This window comes from Berghia stephanieae, chromosome 2 (assembly GCF_034508935.2).
Source record: "Berghia stephanieae isolate SIO BIC M18660-M18661 chromosome 2, UCSD_Bste_1.3, whole genome shotgun sequence".
NCBI classification, from domain to species: domain Eukaryota; kingdom Metazoa; phylum Mollusca; class Gastropoda; order Nudibranchia; family Aeolidiidae; genus Berghia; species Berghia stephanieae.
The window spans coordinates 130,029,139-130,044,883 of NC_088361.1; the positions used below are offsets into that span (position 1 = coordinate 130,029,139).

Genomic DNA, 15,745 nt, shown 5'->3' on the forward strand with positions numbered 1-15,745 from the left:
TTTCCCAAACGAGACTGCAAAATTGAAAAGATACGGTTTTTTATTTAATCTTTTCCGGTCGAAAATAAGGGCTCTTCAAAACCCATTGGCCCCAGGGACCCGTGATTTATCCCGATTTTAAAATAGCGTGAACGCAAAACACAAATTTAAGACGCAGTCATCAAAAGAATTTCCCCCCAATAAAACGCCCTAGAACCAAATCACTATGGTGGAAAAGGGGTTTCAAAAATAAAACCTGGATTTCCCCGGGAAATGGGTCCCTTTTGCATTAAACGATGTTTAAAACGCCTATCGGGGAGGGGGGGGGGGGGGACTTCAGTAAAATTTAAAAAATTTCCTTTATTCATTTTGATGGCTTTTTATCTTCAGGTCTATTTTTGAAAAAAATGAAAACGTCAGTCACAGAGCAATCCCTAATAACAATAGGAACTAAACTTTATTATTTCTAAAGATAAAAGTGAGATGTGACAGCGGAACAAAAATTCCTGGGCCCCCCGGGCAAATGGCCCCTTTTGGTAGTCAATCTGGTATTTTGATTAAAGCCCCTACTCCCCCTTTTAAAATAGTAAACGTATCGGTGATTCAGGCCCAAATTCCCTTCTGTTTGGTTGTTAAAACCTTTGAGTGATAATCGTTATGTATTTTTTAAAAAACAATTTTTAAAAAATTAAAAAATTTTTAATATTGTTTATTTTGCTTTATTCTTTTCTTTTTTTTTTTTTTTCGTTTGTTTCCAGAATAAAGGAACTTAATTTACAAAAGTATTCATTTAGTGTTTTCCATCTGATCTAGGGCTTTTTTTTTTTTGGTTTTTTTTGTTTTTTTGTTTGTTTTTTTTTTGTTTTTTTTGTTTTTTTTTTTTGGGGGGGGGGGGGGGGTTTTTTGTTTGTTTTTTTTTTTGGGGTTTTTTTTTTTTTTTGGTTGTGTTTTTTTTTTTTACTTGTTTGGTTTTTTTTTTCAGTTTTTTTTTTGATTTTTCTTTTTTTTTTACTTTTTTTCGTTTCGTCCAGATATTTTTTTTCTTTGGGAGGGGGGGGGGTATAATGGGGGCTATTTATTTTATTTTTGTTATTTGGGGGACGAGGATGGAAAAATATTTTTTTTTCATGCAAAACGACCAAACTTCTTTGCCTTGAAAATTTCCCACTTTGTTTTGAATAAATACTTCAATATTCTCGGGTTTCGAAAAAGACAGGGTGACCCGGGAGGAGGGTCCTATGGACATTGTGAAAGTAAGTAGGTCTATGCCATGCTTTCTCACTGACATCAATCGGGTTATCTACTCACAATCGCATTATCTCTTATACACAGGATGGAATCAAGCAATCACTGTAAATACCCTGTTGGTCAGTTTGCCATCATCTGAGCACAAGAAAGAGCATTTATTCATATTATTTATAATACCAGGTTGGTGATGATTATAGATAGTATGCGCTTGGGTAAGAAACTCACCACATTGCCATCCGGAAGTATAACGTACCAACACACAAATCTATGTGTAACCATGAACTTTTATAGTCTCGACAATACCGTTAAGTGAGAACTACTCAGAAACGTGGATGGCAAAAAGTAATAACAAAGGCCCGAGTTACATCAACTTCATTCTATCTATACCCAGCGACACACTATGAGCGTGACTCATTATTTTGTTAAAACCTTTGAAATTATACATGAATATGTACGTTTAAATTGTTGGGTTTTTTTCATCCGAGTTGTGGTATGGCCAATTTTTCTACCCCTCCCCATAAACAGCAACATGTAATGATATCAATTTTGCAAAAATGATGACGTCATATTATCAAACGTTAAATTTCACAAAAATTAGATTTAACATAAAGTATAGACGTCCATTGCTTTGAAACGTTCTTTTATTCAAAGATAATGAAATCAGAATCGATTCAGGGGTAGAATAAGAACGCGTCCGAAACTCCAAAAAGCATGAGTGTAAGAATCGTATATCATCATTATTATACTGCTATTACTATTATATGTCACGCCGGTGGGTTAGAACGACATGAATTTGTATTTAAAACAATACAAGTTGTTACTTCTTTTGGTCATTTTTAATACTTCTCTTATTATATTAAATCTCTTGCTGGCTTTATATAACTATTCATAATTGACTCCATGTCTCTCTCAAGAACACAAATTGAAAAAGCATCTTCCCATTATCTGTTCCGCATTGTCGTTGAGTGAGATTTACATTTACATGAGCGGAAAATGCGATGGTTTTTATCAATTTTTTTGCTTGTTGCGGTTTAAGTTTCACACTGAGTATGCTGACCAATACGTTCTTACACAGAAAAAACAACAACTTTCCAATCACATAATGCTTAATAGCCACCAATAACAACACCAGCTACTTCTGAGGATAACACATTCACACGAACAACAACAATAATAGTATTAATGATGATGATGATGATGATGATGATGATGATGATGATGATGATGATGATGATGATGATGATGATGATAATAATAATAATAATAATAATAATAATAATAATAATACTGAAACCACAACAAACATTAAACAATAAAGCGCAGCAACAACAATAGCAAATCAATAACAGCCCGGCCAAATTAAAGTACACTTGACTATGGCGAGTGTGAATGCTTTTCCATAACAATTTCTGAGGCGAAACGTATATTATATGAGATAAATTATATCTTTGCTTCATAATCGTGGAAAATTATTTCGTTAAGTCGCCCTAAACTGTCAGACTGCAGCATCGTGTCTTGAATGCGTTGAACTACCGAAAATATCGATATTATGAAAATAAGCGATGGTGATAGGAATTGGTGAGACCTTAATTCCTATGTGAAGAAATTCGGAGAGGTTTTGAGTAGGGGTAATTTAATCATGAATTGTCATGAGGGTGATAGACGTACGCCATGGATTAACGCCCTTGAAATGGGTAATGTTCCATAACTATCCGAAATTAATAATGAACGAAACCAACCCCCACGCCAGAGAATTCGATTACGATAACTTAAGACTAGGAAATATGTCACAATGAAACCGCTTGACTATTCTCTTCTCTTCCATTAATTTGATTCGCCACTGCAATGTGACACCTTCATCTGACAACATGATCGGTGTAAGTAATCAGTCTAGGAACGGATATATATCACAAGCAAATGGAACGGTATCAATCAAATAATAATAATAATAATAATAATAATAATAATAATAATAATAATAATAATAATAATAATAATAATAATAATAATAATAATAATAATAATAATAATAATAATTGTGACAATCTTTAATTTCTATCATTTTCAGCATAGTTTCCGACAGTAAATTGTTAGATAACAATGGCAATAAAGATGATATTATAAATGGTTCTCTATCTATCCATCCGTCCATTTATCTATCCATTTTTCCCTCTATCTATCTATCTATCTATCTATCTTTATCTATCTATCTATCTATCTATCTATCTATCTATCTATCTATCTATCTATCTATCTATCAATCTATCTATGTATCTATCTATCTTTCTATATCAAATAGATCACATAGAAAGTAACTCATTACTCTAATATTTTTTAAACTGCATTTCTCTCCCCAGTACAATGTATTCCAACAAGGAAACCAACCACTGCATGTAAGTATTGCCATCCTTGAATCCGATCCAACGTGTACCTTTTTTGCCCCAACTGACTGTCCTTGGCCGCCCCATTCCACGGTAGCGAAAAGGCGAGAAAATGAAAAGACGTCGGATTGAAACAGTACATACAATGGTTCATGTTTTAATAATAGACTAATGCTTCATGCACGAATACAAATAAAACAAATAGATAGAAAAGATAATACCCACAAATAAAACAAAAACAAAAGTAGGATAACACGAACGAGATGGTTCAAAAACAAGGGTATTTCTTCTTTAGTTTCTAGTCTATAGGGCAGAGGGGCTCAGCGGTACGGTCTTTGCTTCGTACTCAAAAGGTACTGAGTTCGACTACACTCCTGGTTGTGTGGCCTTGAGCAACTAGTCACCTCGCCTTATCTCACTTTGTGGCGCTGTACTGCGACTGACGCCTGGGTTATTCCAGTCTTCCCTTGGAATAGACCCTTGTTGTACTGTTCACATCCGAAGCCTTTCCATTTTCAGCTTTTCGTTTGTAAAATTTTCTTGTGATATTTTAGATAGTCAAGATCATTATTTTGATCAAAGGTAGAGAACCTTTTTGTATTGCTCAGGATTTGATAACACATTATTTACTAAAACATTCGTCATTCCCAGCACCAGTCACAACTCCAAGCCCGAAACAGTTTCCACCGAGAAATAAAGGTGCATTTTATACATAGTTCTGAATGCAGGCCTTGAACACAATTTCGTACCACTGTACAAAAGTCAACAGAATCTTGATTAAATTTATTGTTAATCTTGTGCATGGATACAATTCTGTCCATATCTTATGTGTAAGGAAATAGCATCGTGTCTCTCAGAATTCCTTCGCAAATTTCTGTTGTATACAACGATCGGTTTACATAAAATGTGACGTTGTATAATATCATAATATTTATTGAAAGATCCTTTTGGACTTTTTTATAAATGGTATTTGCCAATGACTAACCCAACTGTATCAAACATACACAAATTTGAGTGAAGTACTAATTTTTATTGAAGGCATTAACGTTAAGGCCGACAAGTACATATTATGCAGGTCTGACATCCAAACCCACCTATGGGCCTAGTTTAACATTGTTGTAATGGACAATATTTTGCGTCTTTTTGGAAATTTCCATGACAACAATGAGGAATTGGGTTATCAGTCCTGCAAATAAGTGCACGTCGTTAAGGCCCGGCATTAATTTACTTTGTAAAATAATTCAAGCTTGAGTTCTTTTAGACTTTTCTTCTTTTCTCTTTTATTTACTCGGCTTTTTGCAGGGAATATAAATATTGCTAATTTCGATTTATTTTGGTCAGGAATATAGCTTTGAAAAAGGTGATACATAAAATTTGTAAAACTGCTTTAAATTTTGTTTTAATTTTCAGATTGTGCATTTTTAAATCCTTTAACATAATCCAGACTTCCTTTAGAATTTTGCTGTGGCGTGATGAACGTTAAATAAAGTTTTTTTTTTTTAAATCTATTAACATTAGTAAAAGAATGGCATTTTAAATCCATGGCATAGTCCGTATTATCATACTGAAAACAAATCTTTGATAGCTATTGAAGTCGATTATCATTTTCAAAAATTGATATATTCTTGCAAATGTGTTCAAACGCCAGCGCGTCACTTATCTTTTAATTCGTAAATGTGGTATTTGTTATAATTAATCGTATATTGATTTCTCTGTCTCAAGTGTATTCAGCAAATGCAGCACCAGTGAAGAATAGAGATAAAGGATCTTCCTCCACTAACAGCATGGCTCCAACACTACAACTATCACTGCAAGCATTTCTTTGCTCCGTGGCAATTACACTAATGTAATTATATCACGTAAAGCATGGCAACATATTGGTCAAACCGAGAATGATCTTCGAACTTTCATTTCAAATTCTAAATGTGGCCCACTGCGTAAATCTGGTGTGATATCGAAGTAAACACAAACAAAAATTGAGCTTACAATTTATCATAATTAGAAAATTGTAACTTTTTCGAAGTGGCGGAAACAAAACTATACCTCCCCATAAAAGCATTTATTATTATAAATATTACAAATAATTTTATAAGCGAGCTGAAAATCCAAATGAAGGCCTCAGGTTCAACCTAATAATATAAAAACATTATGAGGTCATTGGTCACCTTTAAAGCGATGAGACGGAAATACAATCATTTAGGTTTTCAACACTTATGGGAAAAAATATCGATTCTATTAGAATATCACTTTTACTGTTTAGCTCGTGATGAGCGATCTGATTATTTAATGATATTTTTATGATATACAGTGGAATATCGGTATAACAGATCCGGATAAAACAGTGTGTTTTTAAATCGCCGGGGATTTTTTTTCTCCCTCTATTGTAACTCTTTTGTAAAAGTCATCGGCAAAAGCAGGGACTTTTAAGGACGTACTCGGTTACACTAAGGGTGCCAAAACTCACTCAATATATCAAAATTAAATAATATGAAAATTTTACTCCTATACTATTTATGATGATTCAAAGATCATTTCTGGATGTTCTTGTCCTTGGCATGTTTTGTATTGTTGATTGTTAATCATTATCTATTTTACATAACAAAATCATTGGTCAGCTTTTTCTTTTTATTTCTCTAACATAATATACATTCAAACGCTTTTATTTCTTTTCGTAAATAAATCAAGGAATAGGACTGAGCTGCATCAAGTCGTAGAGGAGAAAACTGCAAGAAATTATCAAATTACCATAGAAACAAAACAAGCTTGAACTTTTTTATAGAGCAATATCTATTAAACGTGCTCAAAGCGCTTTACAAGGGAATCCCTAACAACATGTAGGACGAGACATGATATCAATAGGCCATATTACAATTTTTTTTCCAACACTGTTAACGGTCATGTACTCATTTTACACCTGAGTACGGTGAGGGAATGTGAGTAATGAGCATTTTCCAAGGACTCAACTATGCTCTGCTCAGATCGGGACTTGAACCCAGGACATTCTGATCCAAATGCGAGTATCGTACCTCTAGACCACATAGCCACACATACTTTTAATGAAGCAAGTAGTAAAAAGTTTTACCTAAATATTTGTACGATGCTGATAGAAAGCGAGTTGAAACGTTTGTCTTTGCCCGCCATTTCATTGTCAATAACATTAAATCCGAATTCAGTTTTATGAAAAGTAACAAGCAGTCAATCCAATAAAAAAGCACGCTTTTGTTTTGTGCCACGACATAAAAGTTTACATTTTATAAATGACTGGAAAAAAAAAGAACTTGCCAACTTATTAAAAGTATCTGCATGACAGCTTGGAATCCACTTTAATATATCCATCATTTCGTTTCAAGGATGTTTGTTGTAAATTTGCCACACTGTATTAATTTTATGTACACTGTTGAATCAGTTGTCATATTTTTTGTAATCCTGGTGGTTCATTTGTAAACGAATCATGTCGCTTGTTTATCCCATATTTACAGATTCCTTGCATGATTATTTATAAGCTGCGTCTCAACACACATAATATTTGAGTTTTTATTTATTTTCTCATAATATACAATTGCTCGTTATCCCTAATTTTAACTTGCAAACATTCAATAGGATACTTTAAGATATTTACTTAGCTTAACTCACTCAATCCCAGAGATTTTTGCTACTTTTAAAAATTGGAAAAAAATGCATTAAAAATGAGCATGTGTACATATACTTTTATTCAACTACCATTAACATGTAAACATTAAGAACATTAGCTTTGATACTAAGCCTATAATTTGTCTTTAAAAAATATAATAAATAGGCATAGGGTAAAAGTAACCTGTGTAAACAACGGATATAGTCGGTGTTAGGGTTGAGAGTTAAAGTAATGAACTATCCCAAAATAAAACATGTACGATAGCATGTGAAATAAAATTTTGAGAGGAAATTGAAACTGAGTAACCTCGAAACAACATTTAAAACAATTAAAAATCTATGGGAGACCTCGGTTGGAAATGATTTTGTGTGCTAGAATAGATGGACGATTCCTACTGTTCGAACACAAAAACATTGGTTGCTTTGACTCGTCAAAATTTAAGCAATGATATGTATTTAAGTATAAAAATGATAATATTTACCATACCTACATTATACTCGCCAACAATGGTGGTCAGCTTTTTGTAAATAAAATTACACAGACAAAAATAAAAGAGACACTGCCATTTTGGCAAGAATCACGCACGTGACTGGTACATATTATATCCCACTCGTTTATCTTTATTTTGGTGCTACTTTCATTCTGTTGAATTATGTTGACCTCAACAACACCCGGGGTGAAACTTGTCCCGTTTGGATAAAAATGACGGTTAGTATACCCGCCCGTTGTTTAAAAAGATCATAAGTTCCAATAGAAAGCCTAAAATAAACTAATTGGGTCACTACGAACGTGCACATATGCAGGCCTGACATCCGAACGCACTTATGGGCCAAGTTTAACATTGTTGTAATGGACAATATTCTGCGTCAATTTTTGAGTTTCCATTATACAGCCCATAACGAAATGAGTTATCAGACTTGCAAATAAGTGCACGTTACTACCATTTAATAACAAAATCAGCGACTGACACCGCACACATGGCTTATGTCAGTTAATTTACCTGACTATTCTTGGTATTTATTTTTTTCATAGGAATACAATGGTAAGATTAATAATTTGTTTACGCTGGCTTATGGAATACGGGGAAGTAATCGACAAAATATTTTATGTCTAATTAAATGTTTCTGGTATCCTCCCCTGGTTCGTGAAATTGACCCAGTGAGTGAAGTCTCTTAAATATGTCATTTCATTCAACAAAATATTTGTTGTCATATTATTATTATTATTATTATTATTATTATTATTATTATTATTATTATTATTATTATTATTATTATTATTATTATTATTATTATTATTATTATTATTATTATTATTATTATTATTATTATTATTATTATTATTATTATTATTATTATCATTATTATTATTATTATTGTTATTATTATTATTATTATTATTATTATTATTATTATTATTATTATTATTATTATTATTATCATTATTATTACCACTATTATTATCATTATTGTTATTGTGATTATAGTAGTAGCAATGTTAGTAGTAGTAGAAGTAATAGAAGTAGTAGTAGTAGTAGTAGTAGTAGTAGTAGTAGTAGTAGTAGTAGTAGTAGTAGTAGTAGCAGTTGTTGTTGTTGTGTAATGATGATTATCATTGACATAATCACCATCGTCATTATCAATATCAGCATCGTCATCATTATCATCTGTATCGTCGTCGTGGTGGTTGTCGTATTGATATTTTATTCATCATAAATGTCGCCATATTCGTGGTCATATGGTCATATTCACCAATATAACAGTAATACTATCATCTTGATCGGCTATCAATATCGTTGTTAACGTCGTTTATAATATTATTCTTTTTCTTTCATTGTCCTAAACATCGTTTTGCTCTGTGATATTGTTCGTATTCCTTTTTAATCTAAAATATATTTACTTGATAAATGCATCATTACTTGCTTTTAATAATATTTCAAAATACCGCTTAAAATAAATAGATAGGCATTTTGTCATTTTTAGCTATTGCTCAAATTTAGAAAATATGAATCCATGAGTAAGTCACATGACGTAAATTAATGTAGATCAATGGATTTTCAATTGATATTTGTTTTACTACGAAATATTCAAGTCGAGCCTTTCTCTAACCATTCATGAATATAGATCCATAGATTATAGTATATCTCTTTTTTTTTAATAATCTAGATTCATAAATAACTTATATGCATAATATATGACTCTTTACTTTATTCAGTTTTTGATGTTTTCATACAACTCCAGAGTGTGGTCTTAAGAAGATCGGGAAACCACTATATCTTCGGGATTCATCACGCATCAGAGATGGGGCCTTTATGATTGACAGCAGCCCTGTTGAACGCTCGGCTAGGGGGAAAGTGTGGATGACCTTTGGGCTTACAGGATCGAACATCACTGAGTTTTCCAGCTTCAGGGCATTCAAGAAGTCAAAACCGAGTCGCGTCCTTGACCTTCAGAGAGTTCCGTATTATGGAACGGGCCATATCGTATACAAAGGGTGCTTCTACTATCAGCAAGCAAATACTCATTTAATCGTCAGATATAATTTGACTTCCGTGAAAAATCCTACTATGAGGGACATCAAAGACGCATCTGACAGCGAAAAACATGGCTACCTTTACAAATCTCGAAAATCATTCTTTCATTTCAACGCCGATTCCAATGGATTATGGGTAGTCTATGTCAATAAATATAGTGGAAAACTTAACGTGGCAATGCTTGATCCGACAGATTTGGAAATTATTAAATCTGTGGAGATTGGCGTCATAAAGGAAACCAAAGGAAACTCTTTAATTGCCTGCGTAAATTGTACACTCTGAACTATTTCAATCGCCAAAGCGCAAAGATTGATAGAGAATACGACATTTGGACTGGGGGATCTAAACCACTGGATTTGTCTTTCGGTAATCCTTTCCGATCAAATAAAATGATAAGTTATGATTTTAGAAGGAAAATAATGTACACCTGGGATAACAATGTACAGTTGTCAGTTCCAGTGTTGTTGTATATATAAGGAAAATTAATTGCCAACATTAAGCAGCTTGGGAACCGTCGAAGAAAGAGTTAGTTAGACATGTGGTAGATGGTTATATTATAGATTGATAATTAGAAAGATAAATGGTTAGAAAGACAAAGGTACATATAGGCAGATAGATAGATAGATAGATAGATAGATAGATAGATAGATAGATAGATAGATAGATAGATAGATAGATAGATAGACAGATAGATAGATTGCTGTATAGGTAGCTGAGAGAGATATGTGTGTTTACATATATAATATATATATACATGTATATATATATATATATATATATATATATATATATATATATATATATACATGTATATATATATATATATATATATATATATATACATGTATATATATATATATGTATATATATATATATATATATGTATATATATATATATATATATATATATATATATATATATATAGAGAGAGAGAGAGAGAGAGAGAGAGAGAGAGAGAGAGAGAGAGAGAGAGAGAGTGAATGATTTTGATTTGTTTCGACCTTGAATGCAGAAGGTTGCAGCTATTAATAATAACTGTGGGTATGTGTGTGTTTATGTGTTTGAATGACGGTGTGATGTGTTTGAGGCTATAAAACGTGTTATGACCCCCTTATCAAAAGTTGTCGTTTAGATCCTTATAACTAGGTTTAACTCTCTCCTTACCAGCTATTTTTAGAATTCCCCCCGAAAATTCACTCCAATCCAACGCAAGAATAGAGTTTTCTTACTCAAACAAAAAAGTAACAAGTGAGCTCTACAACCCAGTGTTTAGTATCTACAGCTGTAATCAAAGAATATCTTTAAATTTTGTGATGTACAAGAGAAATCAGACTGAGAAAATTGTCTGTTGCATCGTAACGAATGTGGCGATATTTCTATGGGTGGTAAGGAGAGGGTTAAAGAAGAGAACGCCTCAATAAAATGAGACATTTTACAATTAATTCTTCCACTATTTACATTTGAAAATATTAATTATGTCATTGTCATGTAACAAAATGACAAATTCATTGTTGTCGATTTTTATTAACTGTTTTGTGAACTCTCTCGTCATTGATAATTATTTCGCGTGTCTGTGACAAATTTATACTTATGCCATGGGAGTGTATTGTGGTGTATTCGTGGCCTGTTTTTATGCCCAGATTTGTATTGCTTTGTATTTGTTATAATATATTTTATTCATTGATTTTTATTTTCCTTTCAAAGAACACTGGGTTTGCATGTGATCACTGACGTTAAATAAAACTTGGCCAAGTGTGGTTTATATATTACCTAAGCAGGTTTTCTATGATATAAGCTTCAATATTTCTTCTTCTTCTTCTTCTTCTTCTTCTTCTTCTTCTTCTTCTTCTTCTTCTTCTTCTTCTTCTTCTCCTCCTCCTCCTCCTCCTGCTCCTTCTTCTTCTTCTTCTTCTTCTTCTCCTTCTTCTTCTTCTTCCTCCTTTCTTCTTCTTCTTCTTCTTCTTCTTCTTCTTCTTCTTCTTCTTCTTCTTCTTCTTATTATTATTATTATTATTATTATTATTATTATTATTATTATTATTATTATTATTATTATTATTATTATTATTATTATCATTATTCGTCTTCTTCTTCTTCTTCTTCTTCTTCTTCTTCTTCTTCTTCTTCTTCTTCTTCTTCTTCTTCTTCTTCTTCTCCTTCTTCTTCTTCTTCTTCTTGTGGAAAATCCAATATTGTCGTGGATCACCCCATAGTTTGTATTGTATTACATTTTAAACTTGTTAAAACATTGCACTATATAAATCATAGTGACTTATTTCAGTCCGCTATAATCAAAACTCATTAATGATTATTTATAACATGTCTTAACCGAATGAATATATAATCTCTAAACATTGTCTTTATCAATACTATTATTTTAGTACAGCGAATCGGTCAAAGAATAACGACACCTCTTTTTAAAATTATTCATAAGAGTTCTATTAGACATGCAAATCTTCTATATTGCTCGTAATCAGTTCAATAATTATGTTCTCTTTCTTGACAATGCACAGGATTGTTCTTTGTAATTACTTGTTTGGGCATTTGGCCAAAAATAGGTTAACTTAAAGAAGGCGTGTTGTTTTTGTTGTTGTTGTTGTTGGTCGTTTTGTTGTTGTTGTAGTTGTTGTTGTTGTTGTTGTTGTTGTAGATTGGGTCATGTCAAATTGAATCTAGATCCATTAAATTTATTATAAACCAAGGAATTTTATAGCCTTTGTATAACAATGGATCTTTATTGTGACAATTTTCATAAAAGGTAAGTCCCAAATTGCCTTGATTGATACTTTTAACAAACTTAATTTACATTAATTAACAATGAAGTCACTCCAAAGCGAATTACCATACCAACATTGCCATCACCAATTTAAATAATCATTAATATGAATACATCGCTTTGAATTAACTTGCCTACCGTTCGTGATGATGGGCACATATTTAATAAGTAGAGTACAACAAAACTTTGGCCTTTTATCAAGGTGTTGTAATCCCACTCAAAAATTAACAGGAGTTTGTATGGCTTTATTTATTTTGGGGTATATATATATATATATATATATATATATATATATATATAGAGAGAGAGAGAGAGAGAGAGAGAGAGAGAGAGAGAGAAGAGAGAGAGAGAAAGAGAGAGAGAGAGAAAGAGAGAGAGAGAGAGAGAGAGAGAGAGAGAGAGAGAGAGAGAACTTCATGAACCAAATTAAATGTTCTGTAATTTGGTGTAGCTGGCTTACCCTCTGAGCAAACAGTCAGTCTCTTTAGCATTGATGAAATCAATTTTGGCTGCAATCTTGCTTTTTTTTCTCTCAAAAGCTAGAAACAATGTAAATGATTATTATAGGCCACGTAAGCTTGACGTTCAAACCTGTGAATATGCTCACATACTATTGTATCGATCAATCCCTTAGTTGTATTTTATACGATTTTTTCATTTATTTGTAGTTATTTTTATCGTGCCAAATAACACTACGAGCTTACGACTTCTACGAGCTTGCGAGTGTGTGTTATTGCACGATAAAATATAACGAGTTTAATTAATACAAAGAAATGCAAGAATACATTTATTCCACCCCTCCAAGTAATATTCTTAGATATTTCGTGACCAATTGTATGGTAGCAGTGCTTCTATTCGCCATAATTTGTGGTTCTCTCCATTCTGCTTAAATGACAATTTTACCCAAACAAGAAAAACGTTGGATTTATAATTATGCGCACCAAAAGATTGTTTTTAATTGCCAATTAGATCTGATAGTAGCTGTCTTTTACATCTTATTATAAACCAATAAAATGGGCGAAAATATTCTGCAATCGTTGAACAAAAATTTTATCCAACGATTACATACGCACTAAGAATGATAGGGTGGAATAATATATATACATAACCTGAATATCATTGTCGTATTTTTATAAATATTTCATAACATGTATGAACTACTCTGTTTTACTCTGAAATTTAAAAAATCACGTTCCTCCCCCCCCCCCCCCCCCCCCGCGCCCCCTATCTTTGTCCAGAAAACTCGTTCTTCAAATGTCGAGCGAATAAAATGACCATTAAAACGACCCTCATCTTGTCGCAAACTCTCAAACCTGGGACTTAGTCATTTGGCCCTAGGGTTAGAATTTTTTTGACAAGATGAGAGCCAATTGCATCAATCGATTTTTTAAGGACGAGTTTCCTGACCAAAATTTTTTAATCAAGTTTTTTTGTCTCCCGAGTGCGGCAATACTGTACTGTTTTAGAATAATATTAGAAATACCGAGTGTTTGAATGAAGCAGTAAACCGGAAGTGTAAATATATGCAGGTCTGACATCCAAACCCACTTATGGGCCTAGTTTATCATTGTTGTAATGGGTAATATTTTGCGTCATTTTTTTTTTTGAGATTTCCATTACAACAATGAGCCCATAAGGAATTAGGTTATCAGATCTGCAAATAGTGCGCGTCGAGTTAACCCTTCCATTTTTCGTGATTTTTATACATAATTAGATGCGATATGTCTCTTTATGTCTCTACTTCATTGTATTTTTCTTTTCTTTTTTTTTTTTTTTTTTTTCAAAGCACAAATACGCTTTGCTGTTGATATATTTGACCAATTGCCGATAAAGGGTACTACTTCGAGGGAGACATATCGCTTCGCGTTAAATTTAAAGCTTAACTCTTAAAGTTTGAGTTGAAATAAATGCCATCAATATGGACAATTATATATATATATATATATATATATATATATATATATATATATATATATATATATATATATATATATATATATGAGTGTTGGTGGGTACTTGTAGGTACGAAAGTGCTCGATAATGGTGGTTAGAGCTAATATATAATGTAAATTTTCACTCATATTTTTTTGGCCGAGACGACTCGTTTCTGTGTTTTTTACACTTCTTCAGTCGGCGTAATCCATTGTAATGTCCGTAGAAAACTCCAAACTAAAGTTATTTCGTTGTGTAGTGGTGATTAGTTTTGATGTGTATTGTGATGTGCTCTCATGTTTATATTATGAGTGTGTGTGTATGTGTGTGTGTGTGTATGTGTGTGTGTATGCGTGTAGGTGTGTTGTGTGTTGTGTGTACATGTGTGTGTGATATTGTAGTGGAATTTTGTTGCGGTGTTATCAGCACAATACATCGGCAGCACAGAACCCCCATTCAAAACACGATACAACAACCACAAAGCCTCCATAACACATGAAAGCAAAGCAAAAAGCACCAAATTAGCAATGCACTATTGGGACCAAATAAACACACAAAAAACACCAACAATAACCTGGGAGGTCGTCAAGCAAAGCAGCCCCTACCGATGCGGTGCTAGAAAATGCAATTTATGCCTGACAGAGAAACTGGAGATTTTACTACACAACCACAGAAACAATAGCACCTTAAACAAAAGATCTGAACTGATGACAATGTGCAGACACTCTAACAAATTCAAGCTCAAAACGCAAAAGGCCAAATAACCCCCCCCCCCCCTTTCCCCCCCTCCCCCCCCCCCCCCCTTCCCCCCCCCCTCCCGACCCCATTATACCCCTCCTCCCCCTCTTTCCCCCCCCCCCCCCCCCGCCGCAACCACATTCCACTACAATATCACACACACACACATGTACACACAACACACAACACACCTACACGCACACACACACATACACACACATGTACACACAACACACAACACACCTACACGCACACATACACACACACACACACACACATGTACACACAACACACAACACACCTACACGCACACATACACACACACACACACACACACATGTACACACAACACACAACACACCTACACGCACACACACACATACACACACACACACATACACACACACTCATAATATAAACATGAGAGCACCTCACAATACACATCAAAACTAATCACCACGACACAACGAAACAACTTTAGTTTGGAGTTTTCTACGGACATTACAATGGATTACGCCGACTGAAG

General features: G+C 33.3%; 1 protein-coding gene across 1 annotated transcript; it reads left to right on the plus strand.

The window, feature by feature from the left end:
- The first annotated feature begins 2,866 nt into the window (after positions 1–2,866).
- On the plus strand, positions 2,867–10,481 carry LOC144964130 (myocilin-like). The gene is made up of 4 exons (XM_078898064.1): positions 2,867–2,921; positions 3,585–3,620; positions 4,260–4,307; positions 9,480–10,481. The coding sequence occupies exons 1-4, from the start codon at positions 2,867–2,869 to the stop codon at positions 10,052–10,054; spliced, it is 714 nt and encodes a 237-aa protein (XP_078754190.1). The 3' UTR covers positions 10,055–10,481.
- Positions 10,482–15,745: the final 5,264 nt, after the last annotated feature.